This window comes from Chelmon rostratus, chromosome 21, assembly GCF_017976325.1.
Source record: "Chelmon rostratus isolate fCheRos1 chromosome 21, fCheRos1.pri, whole genome shotgun sequence".
NCBI classification, from domain to species: Eukaryota; Metazoa; Chordata; class Actinopteri; order Chaetodontiformes; family Chaetodontidae; genus Chelmon; species Chelmon rostratus.
The window spans coordinates 19,361,603-19,385,163 of NC_055678.1; the positions used below are offsets into that span (position 1 = coordinate 19,361,603).

The 23,561-nt window shown below is 43.3% G+C and overlaps 1 protein-coding gene across 1 annotated transcript in view; it reads right to left on the minus strand.

The window, feature by feature from the left end:
• Nucleotides 1–23,231, minus strand: part of myo15b (myosin XVB) — a 40,336-nt gene extending 17,105 nt beyond the window's left edge. Inside the window, exons 1-33 of the mRNA XM_041963407.1 lie at nt 21,642–23,231; nt 21,254–21,430; nt 19,539–19,603; nt 18,305–18,368; nt 17,828–17,937; nt 17,619–17,693; nt 17,160–17,253; nt 16,946–17,049; nt 16,751–16,814; nt 15,037–15,150; nt 14,770–14,931; nt 14,576–14,689; nt 14,438–14,496; nt 13,714–13,837; nt 13,529–13,624; nt 12,649–12,780; nt 11,837–11,962; nt 11,659–11,736; nt 10,555–10,703; nt 10,027–10,072; nt 9,808–9,932; nt 8,220–8,334; nt 7,958–8,133; nt 6,671–6,764; nt 3,658–3,720; nt 3,460–3,517; nt 3,196–3,359; nt 2,890–2,985; nt 2,566–2,801; nt 1,118–1,287; nt 934–1,006; nt 616–798; nt 405–514 (exon numbers count right to left, since the gene is read on the minus strand). Of these exons, the coding sequence (XP_041819341.1) occupies nt 405–514; nt 616–798; nt 934–1,006; nt 1,118–1,287; nt 2,566–2,801; nt 2,890–2,985; nt 3,196–3,359; nt 3,460–3,517; nt 3,658–3,720; nt 6,671–6,764; nt 7,958–8,133; nt 8,220–8,334; nt 9,808–9,932; nt 10,027–10,072; nt 10,555–10,703; nt 11,659–11,736; nt 11,837–11,962; nt 12,649–12,780; nt 13,529–13,624; nt 13,714–13,837; nt 14,438–14,496; nt 14,576–14,689; nt 14,770–14,931; nt 15,037–15,150; nt 16,751–16,814; nt 16,946–17,049; nt 17,160–17,253; nt 17,619–17,693; nt 17,828–17,937; nt 18,305–18,368; nt 19,539–19,603; nt 21,254–21,430; nt 21,642–23,231 (5,206 nt within the window). The remainder of the gene's footprint in view (nt 1–404; nt 515–615; nt 799–933; nt 1,007–1,117; nt 1,288–2,565; nt 2,802–2,889; nt 2,986–3,195; nt 3,360–3,459; nt 3,518–3,657; nt 3,721–6,670; nt 6,765–7,957; nt 8,134–8,219; nt 8,335–9,807; nt 9,933–10,026; nt 10,073–10,554; nt 10,704–11,658; nt 11,737–11,836; nt 11,963–12,648; nt 12,781–13,528; nt 13,625–13,713; nt 13,838–14,437; nt 14,497–14,575; nt 14,690–14,769; nt 14,932–15,036; nt 15,151–16,750; nt 16,815–16,945; nt 17,050–17,159; nt 17,254–17,618; nt 17,694–17,827; nt 17,938–18,304; nt 18,369–19,538; nt 19,604–21,253; nt 21,431–21,641) is intronic.
• Nucleotides 23,232–23,561: the final 330 nt, after the last annotated feature.

The following is a 23,561-nucleotide window of genomic DNA, read 5'->3' on the forward strand; positions in this document are numbered from 1 at the left end:
GAGCATGGTTTCTGGTTTTGGGTTGGCCATCACCCTTTCACCCATAAAACAAAGCCTAATCTGGCCACATCAAGAGAAGAGCAGGCTGGGCCAAAGCCAGAAGAGGACTAACTACCAGACGCATATTATCATCACCAGCCTCGTTCAAGGGGCGTCACGTTTCGAGGGTGATACAGAGTCCAGTCCTGCTGCTACGGGTGAGTCAGATTTGCAGGGCCAGACTAGTAGTAGTGTTCAACACCTCTGAAGGCCAAAGAACCAAATAAGATGCAGCACTCTCGAAATTCCAGCGTCAAAAATGTTTGGTGGTAGGGGGTTTCAGATGCTGTTAGATGATCTGATAACCATTTTATTTAAAGAATAAACTGAAGACATGTCTTAACACTTCACAGTGGAACACCTACCTTCCTGTGGATAATCTCTTGCCCAGGGGCGTCCCTCCAAAGGAGGCAGCCCAGGAGCTTGTATGGGAGGTGCGGGTGGGATGAAGTCATCAAGATCTGTAGTTGGCATCCTGGAGGTAAAGAGAAGGACACAAATATCATCACTGTCAAAGTTTTTTTTAACACAATCCTGAATTGGCCCCAAAAATTAGTCCCTTTTTCACTTCCCTACCTGTCTCCCTGGCTGCTGAACAGGTAGTCCGACTGTGTAGAAGAAGGAGTCCCTGGTGGTGGCATCACTTCAGCTTCGGCTCCAGCCAGAAGATCCATGACAAAATCCGAGCCAGCCAGATCTGACCAGCCTTCATCGGTCAACAGGGACACCGTCCAGCCCTGCACTGCCTCCGACACACCTCTATGGCAGAAAAATGTACAGGAGAGGAATGAAAACTACCACATGTAGCCGGACAAACCAGGGACTGTGGATATGTGAAAACCTTATCCAATAAATCGAGATAAACACACTGCATGTTGAAAAGTAGAGGAGTACCGGAAATGAAGAAGCCATGAGGCCAGCTGCTCTCCTGTGGTCCATGACTCCACTTCAGTTGTCAGCTTTTCATCTGAGAAAAAACACCAAAGACTCGTTCTGAGATCATGACAGCAGGTATGACACTGGTCCAGCTCATGGTAACGTTGTTCCTGTTTTTCACTTTCACTTCAGTCAGTCTCACCGTTGAATGTGTGCACATCCAGCAGCATTGTGCCCTTCCTCTGGTTGGTGGTCCACTCCAGCTGGGTGGGGGGGTAGATTCGGGCAGCGGGAGCTGGGAGCTGCAGAGATGTCAGCAGTTTGTGTTGGCACAGTGAGCGGTACTCCCCTGGACTGTGATCGGACACATACCTGCACGGGAAATACCATGGACTGAGTCACGTACATTTGATTATAAATGTTTACAAATCAGACATGGAGCAACATTAGCATTCACTGGCTTCATATTTGTAGCGACCCACCAAAATGAAATATTCACTCTCCTTCAAACTCTGCTTTGGTCTCTACCAACTCTTGAGAGAAGTACTTGTTTCTGAGCTAATTACACTACTGAAGTTGCTGCTGGCAGGTATTGTACAGTGGGTTTATCAAGCTTTTTTGCTAAAACTAAACTGCAAGACAATGAGCTGAAAGACAATGAACTCTTCACAGAGAGGTGTGAAACTGCAGAGTGTGGGGCTGTTGCCAGAAGCGGACCCTTTCACATCACACCGACTCCATTTTGTTCATACAAAAATATTTACAAGTGCAGCTTTAGAGTGAGCGAGCAGGCTTGTGGCCAAATGTGACAATCAGGCTAATGTGACAGTGTAACAGTAACACAAGCAGAGAAGACTCATAAAGTCATTGAACTGATTCAGTAATGTCAGTTCACAGCAAATCTAAGGTTTTCAAGTCGCCATAAACTACAGTTTATGCAGGTGAGATTGCAGGAACACAACCCTGCATGTACTGAAACTGAGCACGGTGTGTTTACGAACTCAAGTTTTCATCTTTGTGTTATTTCATCTCTGTGAAGTTACTGTATGTACTCACACTGCAATGGCTTTTGACTCCTGGAGCTGGAGATGTTGCAATTTCTGTTTGCCAGTTGCCAAAAACACCGGTGGGGCAGCACTCGTTTTCATCATACAGGTGAGTGCTTGTTTAAGTTTTCACCTGCTTGTTCTCAGCAACCACAGAAGTCTTACATAGAGCCATTCCTGCATTTTGGCTTTGCCTTTGCATGACAAGTGTGTCCAAACTAAATTATTCTTCCTGTCAGTTGCAGGAGTAGAATCATGTGTTAACTGCTGTCTCTTTTTGTAAAGCCTTTGATTGCAAACACCACAGAACAAGAACAGCAAAAAATACAAAAATCAGTTTAAACAACTACGAATGAAGAGTAGAACTTTGGGACCATTGATATGAGAATGAAAAAGACAGTGGAACAGTGTACACCAGCTTTGACCTACTGACACTTGACTTCTCTCAGAAAATAAATCACTGCATATTTGTTGCCTTAAACCCCTTATAGTCAGTATGTACCACAGTATGACTTCATGCCATTCAGATTTAGATTAGCCTATAAGTAGGGCACTGTATACCCTCCACCAACCCGTGGAAGGCAAACCAAAGCATAGCACCTACTTGAGCAGGGGTTTGTCTAGTGTTGGGGAGGGGGTGAAGGCACTGAGGCAGCAGACCAGCAGCAGCCAGCCCCTCAGACTGCCCTGCCCCTCCTGCAGGCCCCACGTGTGGTACGCCAACTGGGCCAGGATCTCGTCCCTCAAGGCTGGCCGGCTCTGACCCTTCTCCACTATGTAGTTACCCAACATCTGCTCCTGCCAGCCGCTGAGGTCCGACTCACCTGTAAAGCGCAATATCTAAGAAGAAAAAAGAGTGGAAAGGAAAAATGAAACAAGTGAGAATAAAAGCAATCAAATCCATTCTAATCTAATCACTTCTATATACCAGTTTGTAAATGTCCAGGGCAGTTCTGGCATCTTCAGGCTCCAGAGGGGTCAGGGGCTTCTGGAGGGGGTATCCTTGAGGCTGGCACCATGTATCCTGAGGTAAACACAACATGAGGAAGCTCAAGGAGACAAGAAATACAATCCCTCTTCTCCACTGCTTCTTATCATGCCATTATAACCATACGATACAGTTGATAAAAAGGTAATAACATGTCAGTGTTGTGTTTACAGCTTGTTGTACTGCCTGCAAGCCAAACCATTAAAGCAGGTTTATGATCATTTGATGGAAAACTTTTTCTTGTACTTGGAAGTTTTTCACCAGCTGGATCGAATCCTTGCTCACCGTTAATATGGACTTGGCATAGCGGGAGAACGGGTATCTGTCTATATCCAGAGGCAGGGCGAGCTTGTGTGCCGCCTTCACCTGCGGAGGCGCGACCTCTGTGACCCCTGACGCACGCCGCTGCCCTGGGGGACAGAGATGGGACAGCAATCACAAACTGACAACACGGTAGGGCAGCAATGTGGCACTGTAGAGTTATCAAATCAGTCCTCCAGGTGAGCTGACCTGCTGCGCTGCGAAGTCTGGCTGACAGCTCAGCAGGGATCTCCAGCATCCCCACATCCTAACAGGAGAACGACATGAAGAAAACATTCAGTACGATCACCACAGGAGAAACTAGGTTTGTCTACTGGGGTTTGAGTCTGTATGTGTGAAGCAGGCTCGCTATGACACAGGATTTGATCAGTCATTTCACTCCCTTACCATTCCTGGAGAGACAGACTTCGTCTTTGTTACTGCCTTTACTTTGCTCTTCTCGTAAAATTCCTGAAATCGACACACATGTACACGCCCAGCTGGTCAGTCACAAAGCTTGTCGCATACAAGCATGATTTCCTCTCATAATCTTGGAAATGTCAGTTCTTGTTTTAGCGTCCTTCACCTGAAGCTCGAGGCTGATTCAGCGTGTAGCTCCTCAGGTGAGTTACACTCCTTGTTATCTAGGTGCATACATCAAGTACGCTCAGCACTTCCTCATCTCTGCCCGGATTGTGCTCAATCAGACCTATTCTTAGATACATGTTCTGTTATATACTCGAGCAACACCCACAGTCCTGTTGCCCCACCTCATATAAAAGGCCACGCAGTTCCAAGAGTCCAGAAAGTTTGTTTTTTATCAGGAGGTTTACAGCTTACAGGGAGGAGTCACCTCAATGCAGCAGGGCAGCGTCACTCAGACAGGATTATGGTGATGATCAAACCATCCCATCTACCTCTGTCCTCCTCGGTATTTACAGCTTTTCTCCCCCCCACACGGCCAGTAGTTTACTCTGCTGTTACCGGATACAGGTAGCGGACCAAAGCCTGAACTGTAAATGTGAAGTACGCCATTGAGATTAAACGTGGGTGCAGCAAATACTCTTACTACTCTAAATACTTTAACCGCTGCCTCACTTCAATAATCACAGTTATTAAATAACTGTGGAGAATGGGTCTCGACAAACACACCGACAGCCCAACCCTGCTCTACGTCCACATGAGAGGATTTACAATGACTGACCTTCCCAAACCAAACAAGAGTGCCACGAAAAATAGCAGATCAACACGCACCTGACTTGGACGCTTAACTTTACATGGCGAGGAGTTTCTTAATGATTCACTGGAGTGTTTTTTCTAAAACTGTTTTCTTTCTGTCCTTTCGCAAAAAAGCCTCATTTATGTTCTGTGTTGCACTGTGCCACTAAAGATGTAGCTGATACGTTATCTATACGTGATAACCACTCGTTTATTATGGAATCAAACCACTGTTAACACAAATCTGTCATGCAGTGTAAACCGTTGTTGAATTCATGAGGGACTTGTGACATCAAAATGAAGAGAATTACATTACACTGTAGATGTATTGAAAAAAAAATCAGATAAAAGTTTTACTTTTTTAATAATTGCTGATAATAATAATTTTCTTTTGTATCTTATATATTATTATACAACAGTTTTCATTGGTTGAGCAGTAGTAGTAGACAGGTTGACTGATGTGTAAAATCAGAGGAATACCCATTTAAAGACTGTAAACACTGACAGAGATCCGTTTAAACCCAATTAAATATTAATATGTTATTAATACTGATATATTTGTTCATATTTGAACTGTGTGATTGTCTGTTATATGAAACCACATAGACAAACAAACAAAAAAAATCCAAAACAGACCATTTCCCAGTAACTAACACAAAATAACATATTACACTTCAGTTCAGAAAAGTGTAACCTGTTAGACTCTGTAGCTAAGAACGAGCATACATCCATACATCCAAGCGTCAGTAGAATTAGACCAAAATGTTAATTCAGGCGACAGATGAGAGCATGAATCAGTTCCACAATAAATATGTGAAAGTCAAACTGCATCATTTACACTGTATCAGAGGTGGACAACACAGACTGACTCATATGACGTCCCAAATATGTCTGTCAAACTCCAAATCTTGTTTCCAGTTAGGCTCACACTTTGTATTCTAAAGGACAGCTCATGATGAGCCCTTCTAGGCCCGAACAGCTGACATAAGCCGCCTGTGAGCAGGGCCTGACAGCACCTCTGTTCATAGTCCAGGCCTCATAAAAGAAAAGCACCAAATACACTGACAGCAACGCACCTGAAGCAAAACAACGAACACAAAGAACAAAATAACCCGAAGATCTGATGCAGAGGGAACAGAGGAGGATTAGCAGCCTACCTGCTGGAGCTGAGCAGCTGTAAGTCACATAGACAGGTTTCAGAAGGCGGAAGGAGAGATGCAGGGCTGCTTCAAATTTCACTCAGAGGGGTTGAAGTCCAAGACTGGAGTGCAGCTGAGATGCAAGCAGGGTGTGTGCGTGTACATGTGTGCGTGTGTGTGCGTGTGGGCGTGAGCGTGAGCGTGTGTGTCCAGGTGACATGATTAATGCAAGATAAGAAGGCTAGTTAGAGGACAGAGGGTTTAATAAAGTGGAGTAAAATTGATTGATAAGATTCAGCTGAGATTCTGAGGCTCTGCGGTGTGATGAGCAGACAGTGTGCAGGATTATCAGGGCGTCTTCACTGAAACCACAACCTGCAGTCTGTGAAACCAAAACAAAGGGCTAAAAGAGGCTAAAAGGCTCTGTAGACTGGAGGGGAACTGCTGAATCGATGGTAACTCTCTCAGCACGAGCGATAAAGCAGCTACACAACACTGATGTAACGTCACCTCATGAAGTGCAGTGAAAGCAAACAGCAGCTAAATGCTTCATATTACAGTTGATTCAGTTTCTATATGAATTATTGATTAATACAGCTTTAAATGTAATTTTTTAAATGTTTTGAGCACAACAATTACAATCCCAATTCCATTCAGATCTGTTGTATTAAGGTGGTAGACTAGAGAAAATATTTTTATTTTAAATTACAATTAGGATGAAGAAACCAATACCATTCTATAAAAGGTAAAATTGCCAATAGATGGAAATCACAAATGCTCACAATTGGTAAAACATTAAAGGCAGAACATTAACTAAAGTCATTTGGGAGGAAAAGAGAGAGAATGAAGATCCTAATAAAAACTGCACTTTGAACCCAAACATGGATTTCAGCGCGTTATCAATGAGGGCATGGACGTAGTTTTCCTACCACCACTCATGAGCTGTTGTGTGAAGCTGCTGCTATGATGTAAGAGACATTTGGAGCAAAGATTTATAGCACAATAAAGTCAGCAAACATAAGGTTCTCTCTCTCTCTCTCTCTCTCTCTCTCTCTCATATCTACCTTCCTCCAATGGCGTCTCTTGATGGTGTTCCTGGTAATCATCATCACTGCCCAGAACTGGGTGAAGGACTGTCTTAGGCGCTTGTAGTACTTCCTGGAAGAAGAAGAGAGGGGGCAGCAACACACAAGCGCACAGGGCTCCACCTGAGTATATCAGTATATCTTCATCTGTCAGTCACCCCTCACTGTGAATTGACTGGGTGCAGTAGCATGTGGAGACTCCATCTCTCATGAGAAATGAGTGGATGTGGAGGCATCCAGAGATGGAAGATAACAGCTTTGTAGACAGCTACAAATCAACCTGAAGCATGTGGATCTTGCATATGTTAAAAAAGACGGGACTGATCTTTGCACTGGCTTCCTGTGTGTCGATGAATTGATTTTAAAACATATCTACTGGTATATAAAGCAGAGAGTACATGATTATATTTCTGATTCAGCTCCGTGACGAACTCTGCAGACCTCTCAGATGATCTGCTTACTGTCCCCAGAGTCCAAACTGAGAAGCAGCATTCAGTTTCTGTGCACCACCAACCTGAGGCCCCTGTTTATTCTGTTTTATTCAATTCAGCTCAATTCTATGTTCCACCTTATTTTATTCTTTTTAAATCATATTTACCTTTTAACATATTGTCTTGTGTTTCTTGTAGTGTGTCTTTAACTTATCTTAATGCCTTTTGTGTCTTATGTACAGCCTTTTGAGTGGCTTCACGCTTTATTTTAATTTGAATACAAACTCATTAAACTTTGGTGTTGTTGGGCTTTTCATGAGCTCTGGCTCGCTCTTTCTTTTTCACTTCTTCCCTTCCTTCTGTCCTTCCTCTCCTCCCTCGCTCTCTGTCCTCTTTCTTTTCTTTTTTTCCATCCTCCCTTCCCTTCCTGTCTTTCTTTCTATATTTAATTTCATCTCTCATTCTGTCATTCATTGTCTCCAAATTTCCTTCTCTTTCTTTCCTTCCTTCCCCTACTTGCTGTATTTTATATATAAATATATATTCCAAGTTTTTTTGTGTTCTCACATCCTCTACTCTCCCTTACAGCACAATGAATCCTCGAGTGCATGTAAAATGCATGCTGATACAAGTTTGATTTGAGGACTTGTAAACCAGGATTTTCTGTATTTTATTATACTCTTTGTCACTAAAGAAGCTGGCGAGCATTGGGAAAAAAGCTGAACACGTTACAGAAATAATCCCATCAGTGAGTGTTCATGCTCCCTCTGCAGTGATAGTGTGAATAATTGCTAACTGATTGTGCTCTCCTCTACGCTCTCCCTCCGTTCTGTACCTGGCCTGGTGTCCTCGGATGTGGCTCTGGATGACGATGGCTTTCTGTTTGAAGAACCTGAAGTTCCTCCTGCAGAGGAAGCCTCTGATGTTCCTCTGGATGGTGATGGCAGCCCAGGTCTGGGTGCTGCTCCACTTTTCCTCCAGCTGCTGGTACAGAAGCTCCTTGAGGAACACCTAACACAGACACACACACATACCTGAACATGTTGATATGCACAGTCAACGTGTCCAATCAGTGTCATGAATGGGCAGTTGGGCACCTTGGTGAGTCCCAGCTGGTACTGTCCCTCCTCTGCACCAACCATGTCCAGCAGAGACAGCGTCTGCTCTCTGTCTGACACCTCACTCAGCCGCTGGGTCAGGAGCACTCCGTATCTGTGAACCAGAAGCACACGATACCTTCAAACTGTCCTCCAAAGCTCCACATCAGATGCTGGTGCACGTTTCATACCTCCTCAACATCACTTCCAACCTCTCCACTCCCCATTAGAGATAAACATCCATCACCATGGATACTGATAGACACCTTGCTTATGCAGTGGTAATGTTATATTATATGCTGTTTTTAAATGTTTACTCAGATACTCCCAAAATAGGCATTTGCTATAAAATGTATAGTGTAAATACATTACTTCCATCCCTACTGGTGGTGTGGCTCTGGGGGTGGAAATGTCAGCTGGTTGATCGGTCCATCACTGAACCACGTGGCAACATCGCCACAGCTACTGGATGGATTATCATGAAAATACATCTTCTGGTAGTGATTTTTATTTGACATTTAACTTTTGTTTGAACGGGGGAGAAAATGAAATATTCAAACTGCAATGATGCGTTTGAATTCAAAATGTCTGTGAGCACAAGCAAGCGTTTGAAGTAGTTTGTCTTATGGTCCAGCAGAGGGCAGCAGCTTGAGCTATGGTATTACCTCCTTCTCGTATTGCTGATTGGATTATCAGGACCACTGACATTGTAAGCGATGTGGGTTGCTTTCAGATTTGTCCAAACGTCACTTCTGAAAAAGTGACCGCTCTAGAAGGTTTTGTCTGGAACTGCCATGTGTTTGAAATTTTTAGCTCTGATCACCAGCATGTCAAAGTTTATCCAGTAAAATACTGGACCTCAACAACTCCATCTGGTTTTCAGAGAAATGTTTTGATAAATATTGTTTGGACTGTCATGAAATGTGGCGCAGGCAGATTTGTGATTGAGGCCTGAGAACCTGATGAATGTTTACTACACTGGATCCAGTCAGCGGTTTCTGGGTGTCCACGTTTCTGAAGACTCTCTTGGACCCTCAACACTTCAAGCTGTCAAGAAGGCACAACAGAGGGGACACCTCTCATCTCCCCGGTCACTTCCAAATCTGGTGGTCTTCTACCGCTGCACCACTGAGAACATCCTGACCACAGGTTTCACAGTATGGTATAGCAAGTGCTGGAAAGTACCACAGAGGGTGGTGACAATGTCCAACACATCACTAGTGCTCCTCCCCTTGCCACTGAGGCTGTCCAGCACAAGCAACGTCTGTGGAAGGTGTGGAGCATCATCAGGGACACCTCTCGCCCCAGCCACAGACTGTCTATCGGACTCTCAATTCCAGGCCCACCGGGCTCAGGGACAGCTTCTTCCCCTCAGCTGTCAATTTGCTGAACCTTGCACTTTGGTAATGGCCCCCCACTACTATTGACTTGACCTGGTTAGATGCTAAAATGCATTTTGTTGTCTGAGTACCTGTGCTCTGTGCAATGAAAATAAAGCTGAATAAACCTTAAATGTAATAATAAGCTTGATAAACATAAAGCAGTACTGTTATGGTGCAGGCAGGGATGACATGTGTATTTGCAGCACCTCTCAATGAAGTAGGAGTACTGTATCCGTATGGGGAAACCCTCTTTCCTGATGTGGATGGTCTCAAGCATCCCAGCATGCCTCAGCTGGGCTGACACATAGTCTACGTCAAAGATCCCAGGAAGCTAACAGAGGACATGTGAGATACAGTACATGGTCACACATCGACAGCTGATGGTAAGATACTAGTCAGCATCAGTGCAAAGTGTCTCGTGTTACCTTGACGTAATTTGGCTTCAGGCAACGAATAAAAGTGGTTTTGCATCTAAGAGTTAAAGGACAAAATATTGACATTATCATTATGAGTTATTCATCAGGAAACATGATTAACATTAGACCCACATGCATCTAAAGGCTGAGCAGCATCATACAGCTGTTTCACAGAACTGAAGGGAACTGAGGCACTGCCGACTTTAAGCACCTGGAGTATAAACCAGTACACGTATACTGGTGATTGATCGTTTCCAGGAAACACTCTGATTTGAGCCACTCAGCCTTAAATGATGTGTCTCAGTCTGCGACGTCTCTTGTAGAATTTCTTTCAGCAATGACTCAAACCAAATGAAAACATCACCAACTTGAACCATCATTATGCTCACATTTCTTTCCATGACATTTACTAAACCCAGTTTAAAGGCATGCAGTGAAACTGCATCCCTTCAAGTGACACTCTGTTGGCTTCCACGCTAGCCCACAACTCTGGTAATGACAGCTCAGTATCAGTCAGTGTGGTCGGCGTGTTGGTACCTCTCCAGGCGGGTGGTGAGTTCGGTCAGGGACTGAAGGAAGTGTGAGGCAGCAGTGGAGGGCTGCTGGCGGAGGCCCTTCCCCCTCCAGCCCAGCTCTCTCTGCTGGATGAAACCATCCTGAACCTTCCGGAACAGCTCTGACACCATCTGACAAACAGGATCATGTCAAGAAAACACGCAGGTTCACAGGTAAATGCGTCTTTCTTCATGAGTTCACCTGTGTGACTTTTCCTTATTAGACTAGTCAGTAATGATGAACACTGAGAAACATTTACACATGCCATTGTATTTGTTGTTTTTTGTTGGATATTAGCAAACACTATGGAAAAAAGAAAAAAATATTCTCCTCATTTGGACTTTTTTTAATCTCATACTTAAATACAAGCCATAAAGTCAGAAGCAGTATCTCATAGCAACAAGAAAATTCATTTCTATATCTCACAATTACAAGATCTTTCACACAAAAAAAAGCAAAGATTTGACTTCTGTTTCTCATAATTATCTCAGAATTACTTGTAATTACAAGATAAAGATATTCGACCAAAGAAGAAGGAGCATTTTATCAGAGAAACAAATGTTATAATGAAGGCCTTTTTTATATACATTTGTCTTTATTCACAATCTCTCAGTTATGAGATGGTAAGTGGATGCAGAGCACAGAAGTGCAAACACAAAAGCTGTACATGACAACAGAGGTTTCCTGGAAGTATTAGAAATAAGAGATACCTGCACATTTTCTAAAGTTAATCACTTGTATTATTGTCTAATTGTCTTGTATAATGTGTTGATTTTATTTAATCTTACATTGATTATTTTTACTCCCATTTTAATCTGTCTCTGTCGTTGTTCTGCTGTTCATCTTTCTACAGTCTTATGAGTCTGGTTTGCTCCCTGTAAAACACTTTGAACTGAACTTGAAAGGCACTATATACTTTGAATGACTGACTGAGACACAAAGTTGTGTAATCTGATTACATAATGTGATCATTCTTGTCAGAACCAGTTGAGGCAAAGGGCCTCCTCTGCGGCTACTTTTCTATGCTCTGTGATGTAAAAAGGCCCACATCAGCACCCTGTATGGGTGGAAAGCCAGCTGGCTCACCTTTGAACGACTCCTGGCGAAAAGCTCCACCACTTCTGTCCTGAACTGGTCGTGGTTCTTATTCAGGAAGTTGTGAACCTGGAAAAAGAGTCATTTGAATAGTGTGAATACAAATGGTCTCGCTCCAGCGGCTGCTGTTTGACAGACCTGCTGTACGTTGCAGTGTCGTGCCTGATACCTGATAAGTGACAGCCCCGGCATAGTGATAAACAGTGAAGACTGGCAGTGGGTTTTTGGGCTTGGCATAGTAGGGACTGTTCCCATGGTGGTAGTGGCACTTCTGGAGGAAGGTATGGTCGGTGGCCTGATGAAGAGGAACAGTGCAACAATAACATTTTGTGTAAACTAGTATATTAATATAATGTTATAACAATAAAAAGTACAATCTTAATATAACAGTACAATGCTAGTATTGCTCTAACTAGAAAATGTTAGTATATTCGTATAATTTCATATAACAGTATAATATAATATACCACATATTGCCTATAATATTAATTTCAGTTGGACAATACAGCAGATTAAGAAATACACAACTATTATTTTTAATTTTTCAGGTTTTGCTCCTTCGTTAACTCTGTGTGCAAGAAACATGGTCTACAGAGGTGGTTCTTCTCTAATTTGTTAATACTAACTTTTCAATTATCATAACCATTCATGCATAATCAAGGTGTCAATGGTGTCATATCCTATTTACCTCTATATCTAGCAACTTCCAGGGAAGTACAGGAAACAGCAGATGATGTGTCAGAGAATGAGGAAGGAAGTTGCTGAATTAGCCCCTCTGTTGTGTACTGTTGTTTGTTTTGCTCACTCGTGATGCAGCACAGTCATTTTCACTGGTTGTTGAACTATAAGGACAACAACTCCCATGAACCCATGCTACTCTTCATGACATCTTCAAACTCTGTCTTTCGGCCACAGGTCTTGTGTTATGATAATGTATCTGTTTGCTGGTGGATATGTGTGTGTGTGTGTGTGTGTGTGTACTTGGGGGAGGCAGGTCTGGTCGTCCAGTATGCGGAGGATGCCATGTGGTCTTGAGGAGATCAGCTCCAGACAGGAGTGGAAGTTCTTGAGTGGCATGGGATACCAGGGGATCTGTTCTGCACTGTATTCCTCCTGCAGGACACACACACACACACACACACACACACACACAATAGTGTAGCAGATTACACTCAGTTTAAGCGTCTGAAGGCATTTTTTGAAGATTGAAAGATTATAAGCTGAAAACCATTCACTCCATCCCAACATATTAGAGTACACTATAACTGTATAAGACACTTTGACATGTTTTTACATCTGCAGGTCTAAAGTGCTGCAGCTGGTACTTTCCTCGCCTACAGGAGCAGGTTGGACTGGAGCAGATCCAGGTGTGATACTGCTGCTGCTGCATTGGCAAATATAAAACTCCTATAATTACAAACCATTAAAAACGAGACTGGAACATCAGCAACACATGGAGTCCTCTATCACTCCATACTGCATGCTCATGTGTTAATGAGGATCTATGGAGCTGGAGTTGATGGGGAGTTTAATCAACTGCCATACAATATGTCTTATAATTTCTTTTTCAGTGTGGTTGTGATTATTCCTAAGAAATACAACACTCACAACACAACTTCCCCCTTGTCTGTGTCACTTTGTCAAAAAGACAAATTAATTGTCAGGACGTGGATGCAGCCGGAGGGATTTTCACAACCTGGCAACCGAAAAGTTGTTTTCATTAATGGATTATATCTGATCTAAAAGACATTTGTAAATGCCATTGGTCAAAGCCTTTGCACCATTTTATAAATGGTGACTTATCAGAAAGTGGTACCCTGTGTCAGTTGATCTTCATGGATCCAGCATACAACCCACTGACCTGCTCCTGGGCGATCACTGCCTTGTTGACAAAGTGCTGCAGCTGCTCATTGGCAAAGTTGATACACAGCTGCTCAAAGCTGTTCACTCCCAGGTCCTGCAGAGGAACATGGAGGAGCTCTAACGTCACATCCAGCACCACAAGCGAATGCTCAGTTCTGTTGATGCACCAGGCAGAATACCAACCTCAAACCCGTAGATGTCCACTATGCCCACAGTGCTGTCCATCTCTGTGGGACTCAGCCAGTCATTGATCTGCTCCAGCAGCCAGTCAAACAGCACTGAATATAAGGCTTTGGCAATGGCATCTCTGCAAGAGAGGATGGGGGGGAGGAGGGGGATGCATACCTTTAAATGCAAGTTAAACAATTTTAAGGTCACCCTTACTTTACAACTGGCTTATAGCGTAACATTCTGTGTTGACCTTACTACCAAGCTATATAGTGCTGTTGGTTTAGTATTATGATGACATCATATTGTGAGGGAATGTTGGTAACGTGCTTTTTCAACAGAATTAAATCTATTACTGAGCAACCAAATCTGTTATATGTAAAGTTACATGTATGATGAATGATACGAAAATAATAGTTTACTTTGTTTCACCATTGTCATATTAGTCTTCCACAAACAGATTACCTCACCGCTAAGTTTGAAATGAAAAATAGTTGCATCTGTCTTTCACTCACTTCCAACACAAAAGCACGTACTAGCCAGATCAAGATCTGGCACTCATGGTAAATGCATTCCTCATTCCAGGACACAGTACCGCTTGTGTGTGAAGATGAACAGTGAGACAGGCTGGTGCGACATAAGCAGTGATGTTGTGGCGAAGCTGGTGAGGCTCTCTATTTACCTGCCTGTCTAACATCCAGCCTGCCTTAACATTTGAAGATTGAAGACTGTTTCTTACCTGGATTCTATGGCACTTTCCACAGATAGTGGGCAGTAGATCCTGTCATAGGTCGTCTCCTGCGGACGAGAAAGTGATTCAGTTTGCACATGTGCAGAAATATGGATGATAATCGACTGAGCACGAGAGGCTACTGACTGTGACTCTGTGGGTGATGACAGTCTGCAGGGCCTCGGAGGAAATCTGCAACAAGCAGCCAACCCTCCTGGCCTCGGCCTCGCTGAAGATACGAGCCACCTCAAACGACTCACTCTGAAGCAAAGACACCGACTGACGTATGATATCATGGTCTGACCTGTCTAACTGTCACCCTCTCTCCGACGCACACGCACCTCGTATGAGCTGAAGCACATGTTGCCGAGCTGCAGGATAGAGGAGAGGATGGCCCAGACGGTGGAGATCTGATCAGCATGCAAACCGATGGTCTCAAAGCACTGAACCAAAAGCTGGAAGTCCTGCTTGTCCTGCTTCCCCTTCAATTCACAGGAACCACCCTGTAGAGAAAAAATTAAATGTGTAACATGTACAATGAGAGAAGAGGAAAGAAAAACATAAAAAAAAACCAGTGATAATTCAGTGTTGACTGATGTGTGATGTACTTGGTTCAGGTAGTAATAGGTCTCGGCTCCCTGCAGGTAGAGCTCCTGTTTGTCCCAGTCGTTCATACCTGCCAGCAGCTCATAGAAAACATGGTAGTTCCTCTCCTCACTGGCCTACAAGGCAAATGAGACAAGAACTCGACAGTGACATTGACCGAGTTCGAGACCTCTGATCATTTTCCATCTGCTTAGAACATAAACTAACAGCATAATGAAATGCGGCCACATACACATTTTTGGCCGTTATTCACCTACATACACTCCAGGCCAGTGGGAAACAGGGGAAAAATTAAGATTAAAGGTAACTTCAGGCTACAGACGTGCTAGCAGCTCTGTGAGGCTTTAATTAGGCACAGTGCTGCTTTGAGCTAAATGCAACAACATGCTAACATACTGAAAATGACTGTGTTAACATTTTGATATTTAGCGGGTGCTGTTTCCCATGGTTTCTATCCTACTTACGTATATTAGCATGCTAACTTTTGCTAATTAGCAGTAAACACAAAGTGCAGATAAGGCTGATGGAAACATCTTTGGTTTTTCAGGTATTTAGTCATAAACAGTACGACAAATTAAAATTTTGACATGATGATGACATTAAAGGACCAATTTATGTAAAGTCTGTGAAGTTCTACAAAATTTTCGGCAGTATATTTTTATGCCTATTTTCTTATAGTTCTTTGCGGTAGAACATATTCTCTCTCTCTCTCTCTCTCTCTATATATATATATATATATATATATATATATATAAACTTTTTTCTTTTTTTCTCTTATGTAGTCCTTTTATTTTGTATTCTGTATTTTGCAGTTCTCTATTTCTCTTGCTATATATATCTTTTTCCAACTGCTATTACCTGCTGCTTGTAATACCCAAATTTCCCCGGCTGGGGATTAATAAAGTCTGTCTTTCTTATCTTATCTTATTGAAGTTAGTACTGTTCATCCTGCAGGGAACATAGATGTATGAAACAACTTTTATGACAATCCATCATTTGTCAAGACTTTCCAAAAGAAATTTCAACCTATTGCTGGTCACGTGAAGAAAAGTCAGGATCACCAATGTCATTAAGATTCATCCTCTGGGAACCATGAAGTTGAATGAAGTTGATGTTGACATATTTCATTTGACAATGTTTTGAGCTGCTGGTGGTGCGAGGTGAAAGTCAGCGGATGAACCAGGGTCATTAGGAGTCGTTCTCTGAGGATCCTTCTTTTTAATGAAGTAATTTTACAGTTGTAAAATTACTTCATTCAAGAAAGGGGCGATATTTCATGGTAATCTATTGAACATTTGCCAAGATGTTTCCAAAGACCAAAGTGGTGTGCAGATCAGCCAAATAACTAAGTCCAAAGCATGGCTAAAAACTGAGGATTGCTATTTGATCAGGTTTATAGGTGGAGGTGTCCTCTATCAAGCTGGGAAAGCTGAGCCTCCAAATCGTTCATTTTCTAAGATGCAAAAGCACTCAATCAGAAAAGGAACTTGAGACATTTTCCTACAGGACAAGTCAAACCATGCACGAATTAAAAAAATGTCCAGCAGGTCTATTCATGCTGTAGGTGCCAAAGGCAAGGTCATGTGTTGTTCTCCCCACACGTGTCTTTTAATCTGTTTGAACCTCATAAAATTTGTTTTACCAGCAAAAGTAACATCATGGACTCCTCCATGATGTCTGTTTGAGCACACAGCACACCTCACTCAATGTTCTCACCTGAAAGACAACCCTGGACTTCTCAAGGAGGTATTTGGACAATGAGGTCCCTACAACAACCCCACTGTCAACCAAGATGAGAGACAGTCGACAAATAAAACAGCTGCAACCAATCTCAATAGGGGGAGCAACAAAGGAGCATACTGCTTGGGGACACATCAAGAGATATGTCTAGGCAACATTAGGTTAACTCACTGGAGAATGTGGATGTGGAGGTACTTGCCGAAGCGGCTGGAGTTGTCGTTGAGGATGGTCTTGGCATTTCCAAAACTCTCCAGGATGGGAAAGACCTCCATGGGCTGGTCAAGGAGGAGAAAGAAAAAAGTGAAGCAAAGACAAACATGGGGGGATTACTGAAAGGTACATCCGCCAATGGAGGTGTTCCTTTGTGTCTTCCACAGCGAATTACCTGTCGCAGGTTGTCGTTTCGGCCCTGATACATGGAGCTGAGGTAGTGGACTATCAGCTTGGTAGCTTCAGTCTTCCCTGAACCGCTCTGTCCACTACACAAGAAGTAAAGATTACCTTAAACATGACAGCTTTTCAAAATTATCTTTTGTACAATTCATGCCGTTATGAGCTAGCTGATGGCGGAGAGATGACAGCCAATGAATGGAGAGAGAGATGACGTGCACTTCACCTCTACGCCAGCAGGGCATCCAGTGACACAGCTTTTCATTAGATTCATACCATGCAACATGAAAAGAGACAGAAAGTCTGCAGTGATGCTAGCAGCTCGGTAAGCCTGTTAATGCTATTGTTAGCATGCTAACATGGTCACAGTGCATGTTAAGATGCTAATGTTTAGCAGGGTCCTTAAAGGACAGTGCAACAGTGTGGTGGTTTGCACAAATGGTCCTGTTAGTACCTTATGACGATGCACTGCTCCTGTGTGGAGGCTTGAGACTGACTGAAAGCAGCGTCGGCTATGGCATACACATGGCTGAGGCAGAGAACGACAGAAACAGTCGCCAGTCACGAAAAACGTAAGGGAGACGTGCCGTGAACGGACTGAAAGCTGGCAGGTGTGATAAGCAGAATAATGTATGGGATGCAGCGTGGGAAGCGTTTGCTCACGGTGGGTTTCTCTGCTGCTCTTTGCCCTGGTATCTCTGTCTGAGCTCCTCTGTGTAGATGTTAAGGGGCTTGAAGGGGTTAATAGACAGGAGCATGTTTCCAATGTAGGTCTGGGAAGAAAGAAAAAAGGATGCATGCACTGAAAAAATGGTTTTGGGGGTAAAAAAAAAAAAAAAAAACAAGTCTGAAATTCTATTTTAACAATGAAGACATTATACATGAACATGGAGGTTCGTTCTTAGCCCTGGGAACACATGGAACACATTTATCGCATGACAAAGACACGTGAAGTAACATTTAGGAGTGAAATAAGTGGAATTTCCCTTTATAGTGCTAAGTTACTCTTTAAAGATTAAGCTATCATTTGATTTTGAAAAACAAATCTGAATTATTTGACCATTATCTTGTGAGTTTTTAGAATACTTTATTCTGCCTTGTGTCAATATACCAGCAGCTTAGGTCAATAATGAAACTTACATAAATACAGTCACGGTGGAACCTCTTCTTCAGATTCAGAAGCACAGAGCTCTCGCACACCTCTCTAAGAGCATTAGACAAACAGGCGGAAAAGGTGCATATAACATTCATGCCATTCGAAACACTGCAAAAAAAACCTTCATTTTTTTAGATTTCTACAAATACGAAGTTTTGCTAGAAAACATTTTAGACTTCCTAATATACCAGCAAAGAATGTTATTGATGATATACTTGCTCTAAATCCCTACAAAAAAGGTAATATTTCCAAATGATTCAAAATATTAATCCACCCTCATGGGGCAAAACAAAATTGGCTTGGGAACAGGACTTGGGCATTAAACCCTCTGAGGAGGGCAGCCTAGAAGGCATTCACTCTTCTTCTTTTTGTATTAGACAGTGCCTTATTCAGTTTAAAGTGCTACATCGCCTACACTACTCAAATGTAAAACTTGCTAGAATATATCCTAATGTCAGCCCAATGTGTTTAAGATGTCATCATAGTTCAGCTACTGTAGGTCATATGTTTTGTTTTGTCAGTCTTTGAGCAGTTTCTGGCAAAAAGTTTTTGAGGTTCTTTCATGTATAAGTGGCAAAACAATTGCCCCATCCCCACATATTTCGACCTTTGGGCTCCCTCCTCCAGAGATTACAGTTTCTACATCTCAAGCTAAGGCAATCACCTTCGCTTCACTAATGGCCCGAAGACTCATTCTCCTTCAGTGGAAATCAGATAAACCCCCCTCTTTTATTAATTGGATTAAAGAAATGCTCTCTTTGTTGCAGCTAGAAAAACTGAGATATTGTCGGACTAACTGCTATGGAAAATTCAGTGTGACCTGGCGCCCTTTCATTGAATATGTTAAAAACCTGAATCTATCATAAAATGTTTCCCTGTCCGTGTATGTGTAATGGAGTAATGTCCCTTTTTTTTTCCTATGTTTCGCATAAATATGTGTAATACATTAAAACTAGGTGTTTGCATATGTTTACCTATTTATAGATATATTCATTCAATAATTATTATTGTTATTATTATTTTGTTAGTATACAGTTTGCATTATCTGTTTTTTCTGTCTTGACTTTTGGGGGTTGGGGGGACATGTTTGTTTATAAATGAAAAACTATAAATAAAGCATTTAAAAAAAAAGGTGCATATTTAGACTGAAGAGTCGGTACTCTATGTGTGTGTGTGTGTGTGTGTGTGTGTGTGTGTGTCTGTTGCATATGAACTCACTCCAGCTGGGACAGATCCTCCACCTCATCAACCTCTACAGCTATTTTGCCGCCAGGCATCACCACCTGAAAAATGCAGACATGAGCAGATATAAGGACAGGAAGCCAGCGTCCATCAAAATGTGAATAAGCTTTCTCAAGAACCATTTTTAGTTAAAGATGTGTTTTGTTTCTGTACTTCTTTGCTGCTAATGGTCAGCTCCACTTATTCCACTGCAGGTAACCAATCCACTTGCAGCAGTGGAGCAGTGTGATAGCTGATATACTGCGATCTCATTGTAGTGTGCGGTGGTGTGTTGTATGCCCTATTGTATCTGGATCAGGAAATAAATAAACCAGCAGCAAGTCTTTTATGTGCTATTGTCTTGTGTGCACACCGGCTTTAAGTGATAAAGTAGAACTGATATGCTCGCACTCCAACTCTTAGCCATTACACAACTTTAGTTTTCTGCATACTGAGGCTCACCTGTGCTACAATGCTGTAGTATGGCAAGACAGTCTTTTCTTGCTAATTGCATGACCAAAGCTTGAGAACATGTGTCAGTCAGTCAGCTGATCATTGCGGTCATTCTGTCTGAGCAAGTTATCTGTACAACGACGGGCCAATGTGCTACAATATGTGCTATGGATATTAATGAAGAGGATGATTCATGGGCCTAGGGTCACCAACAGGTCAACATCAAGATCTACTCTTCCCAAACACTCTGGTTACTGAAACGTAACATAAGGTGTTTCCATTGCCACTAGTTTTGCTTTTGTTTCCCAGAGGCTGCCGTCAGTCCCGTCAGTCATGACTAGTCAAGCAGACGTACTGTCACATCACAACAAAATAGACCACAACAGACACGTGTACAGTTAACCAACACTCGTAGTCCTGCCACATGTGTTTACTCTTATGTGATCTCATAAGAGCTCCACTGAGGACCAGTACTCACTGTAGTTGATTGGTTTTATTGCACTTGTTAGTGTGGGAAAGGTCACATCTTAATTATTGTTATTGGTACATGATGCTTGATGGTACACCATAAGTCTAGCATAACTCCACCAACCTTGGTGGTCTAATCCACTAAAATAAATGATAACACCTGTGCGGGTGTGCAGGGCTTTTAAACCAGAAGGACAATGGAGAAGGCTTGTTGGACTAATCAAGGTGAGAGTACTTGGGCAGAAGACGTCATTTAGAGGGAGCTGGAGTCAGCGGTTAGACGTGAAGAACTCTCAGCGTCTGGCAGAAGTGGGTTTACAACACATAGCCAGACGGTGGTGGGAAAATTTTAAACTAACCAAATAAGATTAGAGGATTGTTGTCTGTCCCTCTATACCTTAGTTTACTCACCTGCCAAAGAGCACATGAAAATGACATAGTTACAGTCATATGACATAGTATGGTTGCTTTGGCCTTTAAATGGCATATGTTTGAAATGTCCTGGTTTATAAAATACAGTGGAAACACAGGAAGAACCTGGTGCCAAAGTCTTGCTTGTTGTCTCACTTGTTCAGCTTGTTTGGTTCAATTTTCTGCACCAGAGGAGGGATTTTTAAATTTTTGGTTAGCTCACGACCTTTTCTCTGGTGCGACAATCAACAACAACAACAATTACATTGCTTGGGGGGTAAACATAGAAATTTGCTTTGCATTTAATCTGAATTTGCTTTATGAATAGCTAAAAATAATCTTACTTATTAGTGGTAATTACTACTAATTACTAGTAATACCTGTGTGCTGAGGAGTCGACTCTCCAGCATCTCCTGGGTGGGGTCCTCTGATTCCCAGGGGCCCCTGCCATTGTGGGCAGGAATGGTCCTGGCCTGGCCTCCATCGTCATAGACGGTCCACTTGGTTAGCTTCTCCACTGTCTGGTGGGGCAACAGGTTCTCAGCGCGCAGCCAGTCCTGAACCACACACAGCAAAGACAGATTAAGGCCTGAAAAAACTACTACTGGATCACTCTGATAAACCTGGTAAAGATTTGGTCAAATCTAGAAACACTAGAGGGGCTCCCACTCCTCTTATCCATCCAAGACTTGAGTAAGAATCTGAGATAGAGAAGACTAAGAAACATAAACATCATTTCCATTCTACCACCAAAAATGTCACACATACCTGAGGGTCTCCACTCATCCGTGGGTTGCCAGCCCAGTGCACCTCTGGCTGGGTGATAGCGTATACACCCCTGTCACCCATCAGCTGGGCCACTTCCCTGTCTGCTTCCTCTTCATACAAAGACCGGATGCCTGACACGACTGTGCTTGCCTCCCCATTTGGAAAGGGCTGAGTGGTGGACCTGGGTATCCCAGCCGCAGCCTCTCTCTCTGCTCCCTTGGCCTGAGCCGGTCGACCACCTATTGTTCCTCTCGACAAGGACATCTTGGTCAGGTTGATCTGGGAGGGGTCCAGTTTCCCCTTTGCAGCCTGTAACACACTGACTCCATCTTGATTGTCGGCAGGTCTCCCATTTCTATCCTCAGTGTTGGATGATCCCTCTAGGGTATCGCTGGACCCAGGGCTCCTCTCTGCCACATCTCCACCAGATGTTAACCCTCCTAGCAAAGGCTGCTTGATGGACTTCAGGAGGCTAAGATCCGGTTTGACTGGAAGCACTAGCCTGGCACCTGGTTTTGGAGGTTTGGGCTCCGATGTAAGGGGTTCTCCTGGTGATCCACTGACATTTGATGGAGTAGAAGGTCCAGGAGCTGCCTGGGGCACCTCAGCTGCCTTTGCCTTGCCTAGTCTGTTCATCCTGGGGAGTACCACAGCATATTTGGCCTCTACCTCTTTCTCCCCAGCTGGAGCCACTTCCCCTCCCTCCCCTGCCTTTGCTTGTAGGCTGGCTTTCTCTTTTGCCATTTTGTCTTCAGAGGAGCTCCTGTTTTTATTACTGGCCAGGCTGGTTTTACTGGCAACCCTCATGGCCATCCTGTGTTTGAGGATATTGCCCTTCGATTTTCTGGGACCTTGTTTCAGTTTTACCGCTCGAAGGGAGAGCCAGCGGGAGACGGCGATGGCTTTAGTCCAAGCAGAAAGCTTCTTTCTCAAGTTTAATCCACGTGGCACGTTTTTCTGAATCCAACCGGACACCCTGCGAAGAGTGGTCATACCTTTTCTTCGTGCTATCAAACGTTCCTTGGGTTTGCTGGGCCCCCCATCAAGGGCCTCTGATGTTTCCTCACTGGGCTTTGCCAGTATCTTATTTGCTTTCTGTCTGAGAGACGCCATCTTGACCTTCCCCAAGAGCAAGCTCTGTGGGCGCCCTTTGTCAATGCTTCCAGCACCCTGCTGCTCCTCCGGTTCCAGGATGGCTTTGAGGTCTTTACCTTTGGCTTTGAGAAGCATCATTCGGTTTTGGCCTTTAATGGCTTTGGTCAATATCGGTTCATCCTCCTCCTCTTCCTCATCATCAGAATCAACTGGATCAGCCTCTACAAGAGCAACTTTCTCATTAATATTTTTGGTTTTCTTTGCGAACTGGGTCTTGCCTTTTGCTGTGTCAGCCTTGTTGTGGGAAAAACCTTTTGGTGGTTGAATCTCCTCTGTTGCAGAAATGGGTTTATCCTCTTTCAGTGGCTTCTTTTTGTTCTTTCTTTCTTCCTTGGCTTTTTGTTTGGCTTCCTTTTCTAACCTCTGCTTCTCTGCTTTGGCCCTCTGTTTCTCAGCCTTCTCCGCCTGCTTATCTGCCTTAGTTTTTTTAAACATCTTGTATTTCGACCCTTGCACTGGCTTCGAGGGACGTGGACTCTGTCTGCGGCGTGTGCAGACTTTATCAGCTGCTGGCTTGTCAGATGTGCCGCGCTGGGTTATCTCCTCTTCATCGCCATCACTGTGTACTGCCTCAGACGCTTTAAGTTCCTCCTTGTTTTCCTCTTCTTCACTTGATGCGACTGGTTGGACCTCTGAGTCACTTCTGGATTTGGTTTCCTCTGAAAGCTCTTTGTCTGATTCCTCGTTTGCGGTCTGTTCTGTATCACTTTGGGTGTCTGAAGCCGCAGCCTCCTCCTCGCTACTCTCCTCACTCTTCTGTGTCTC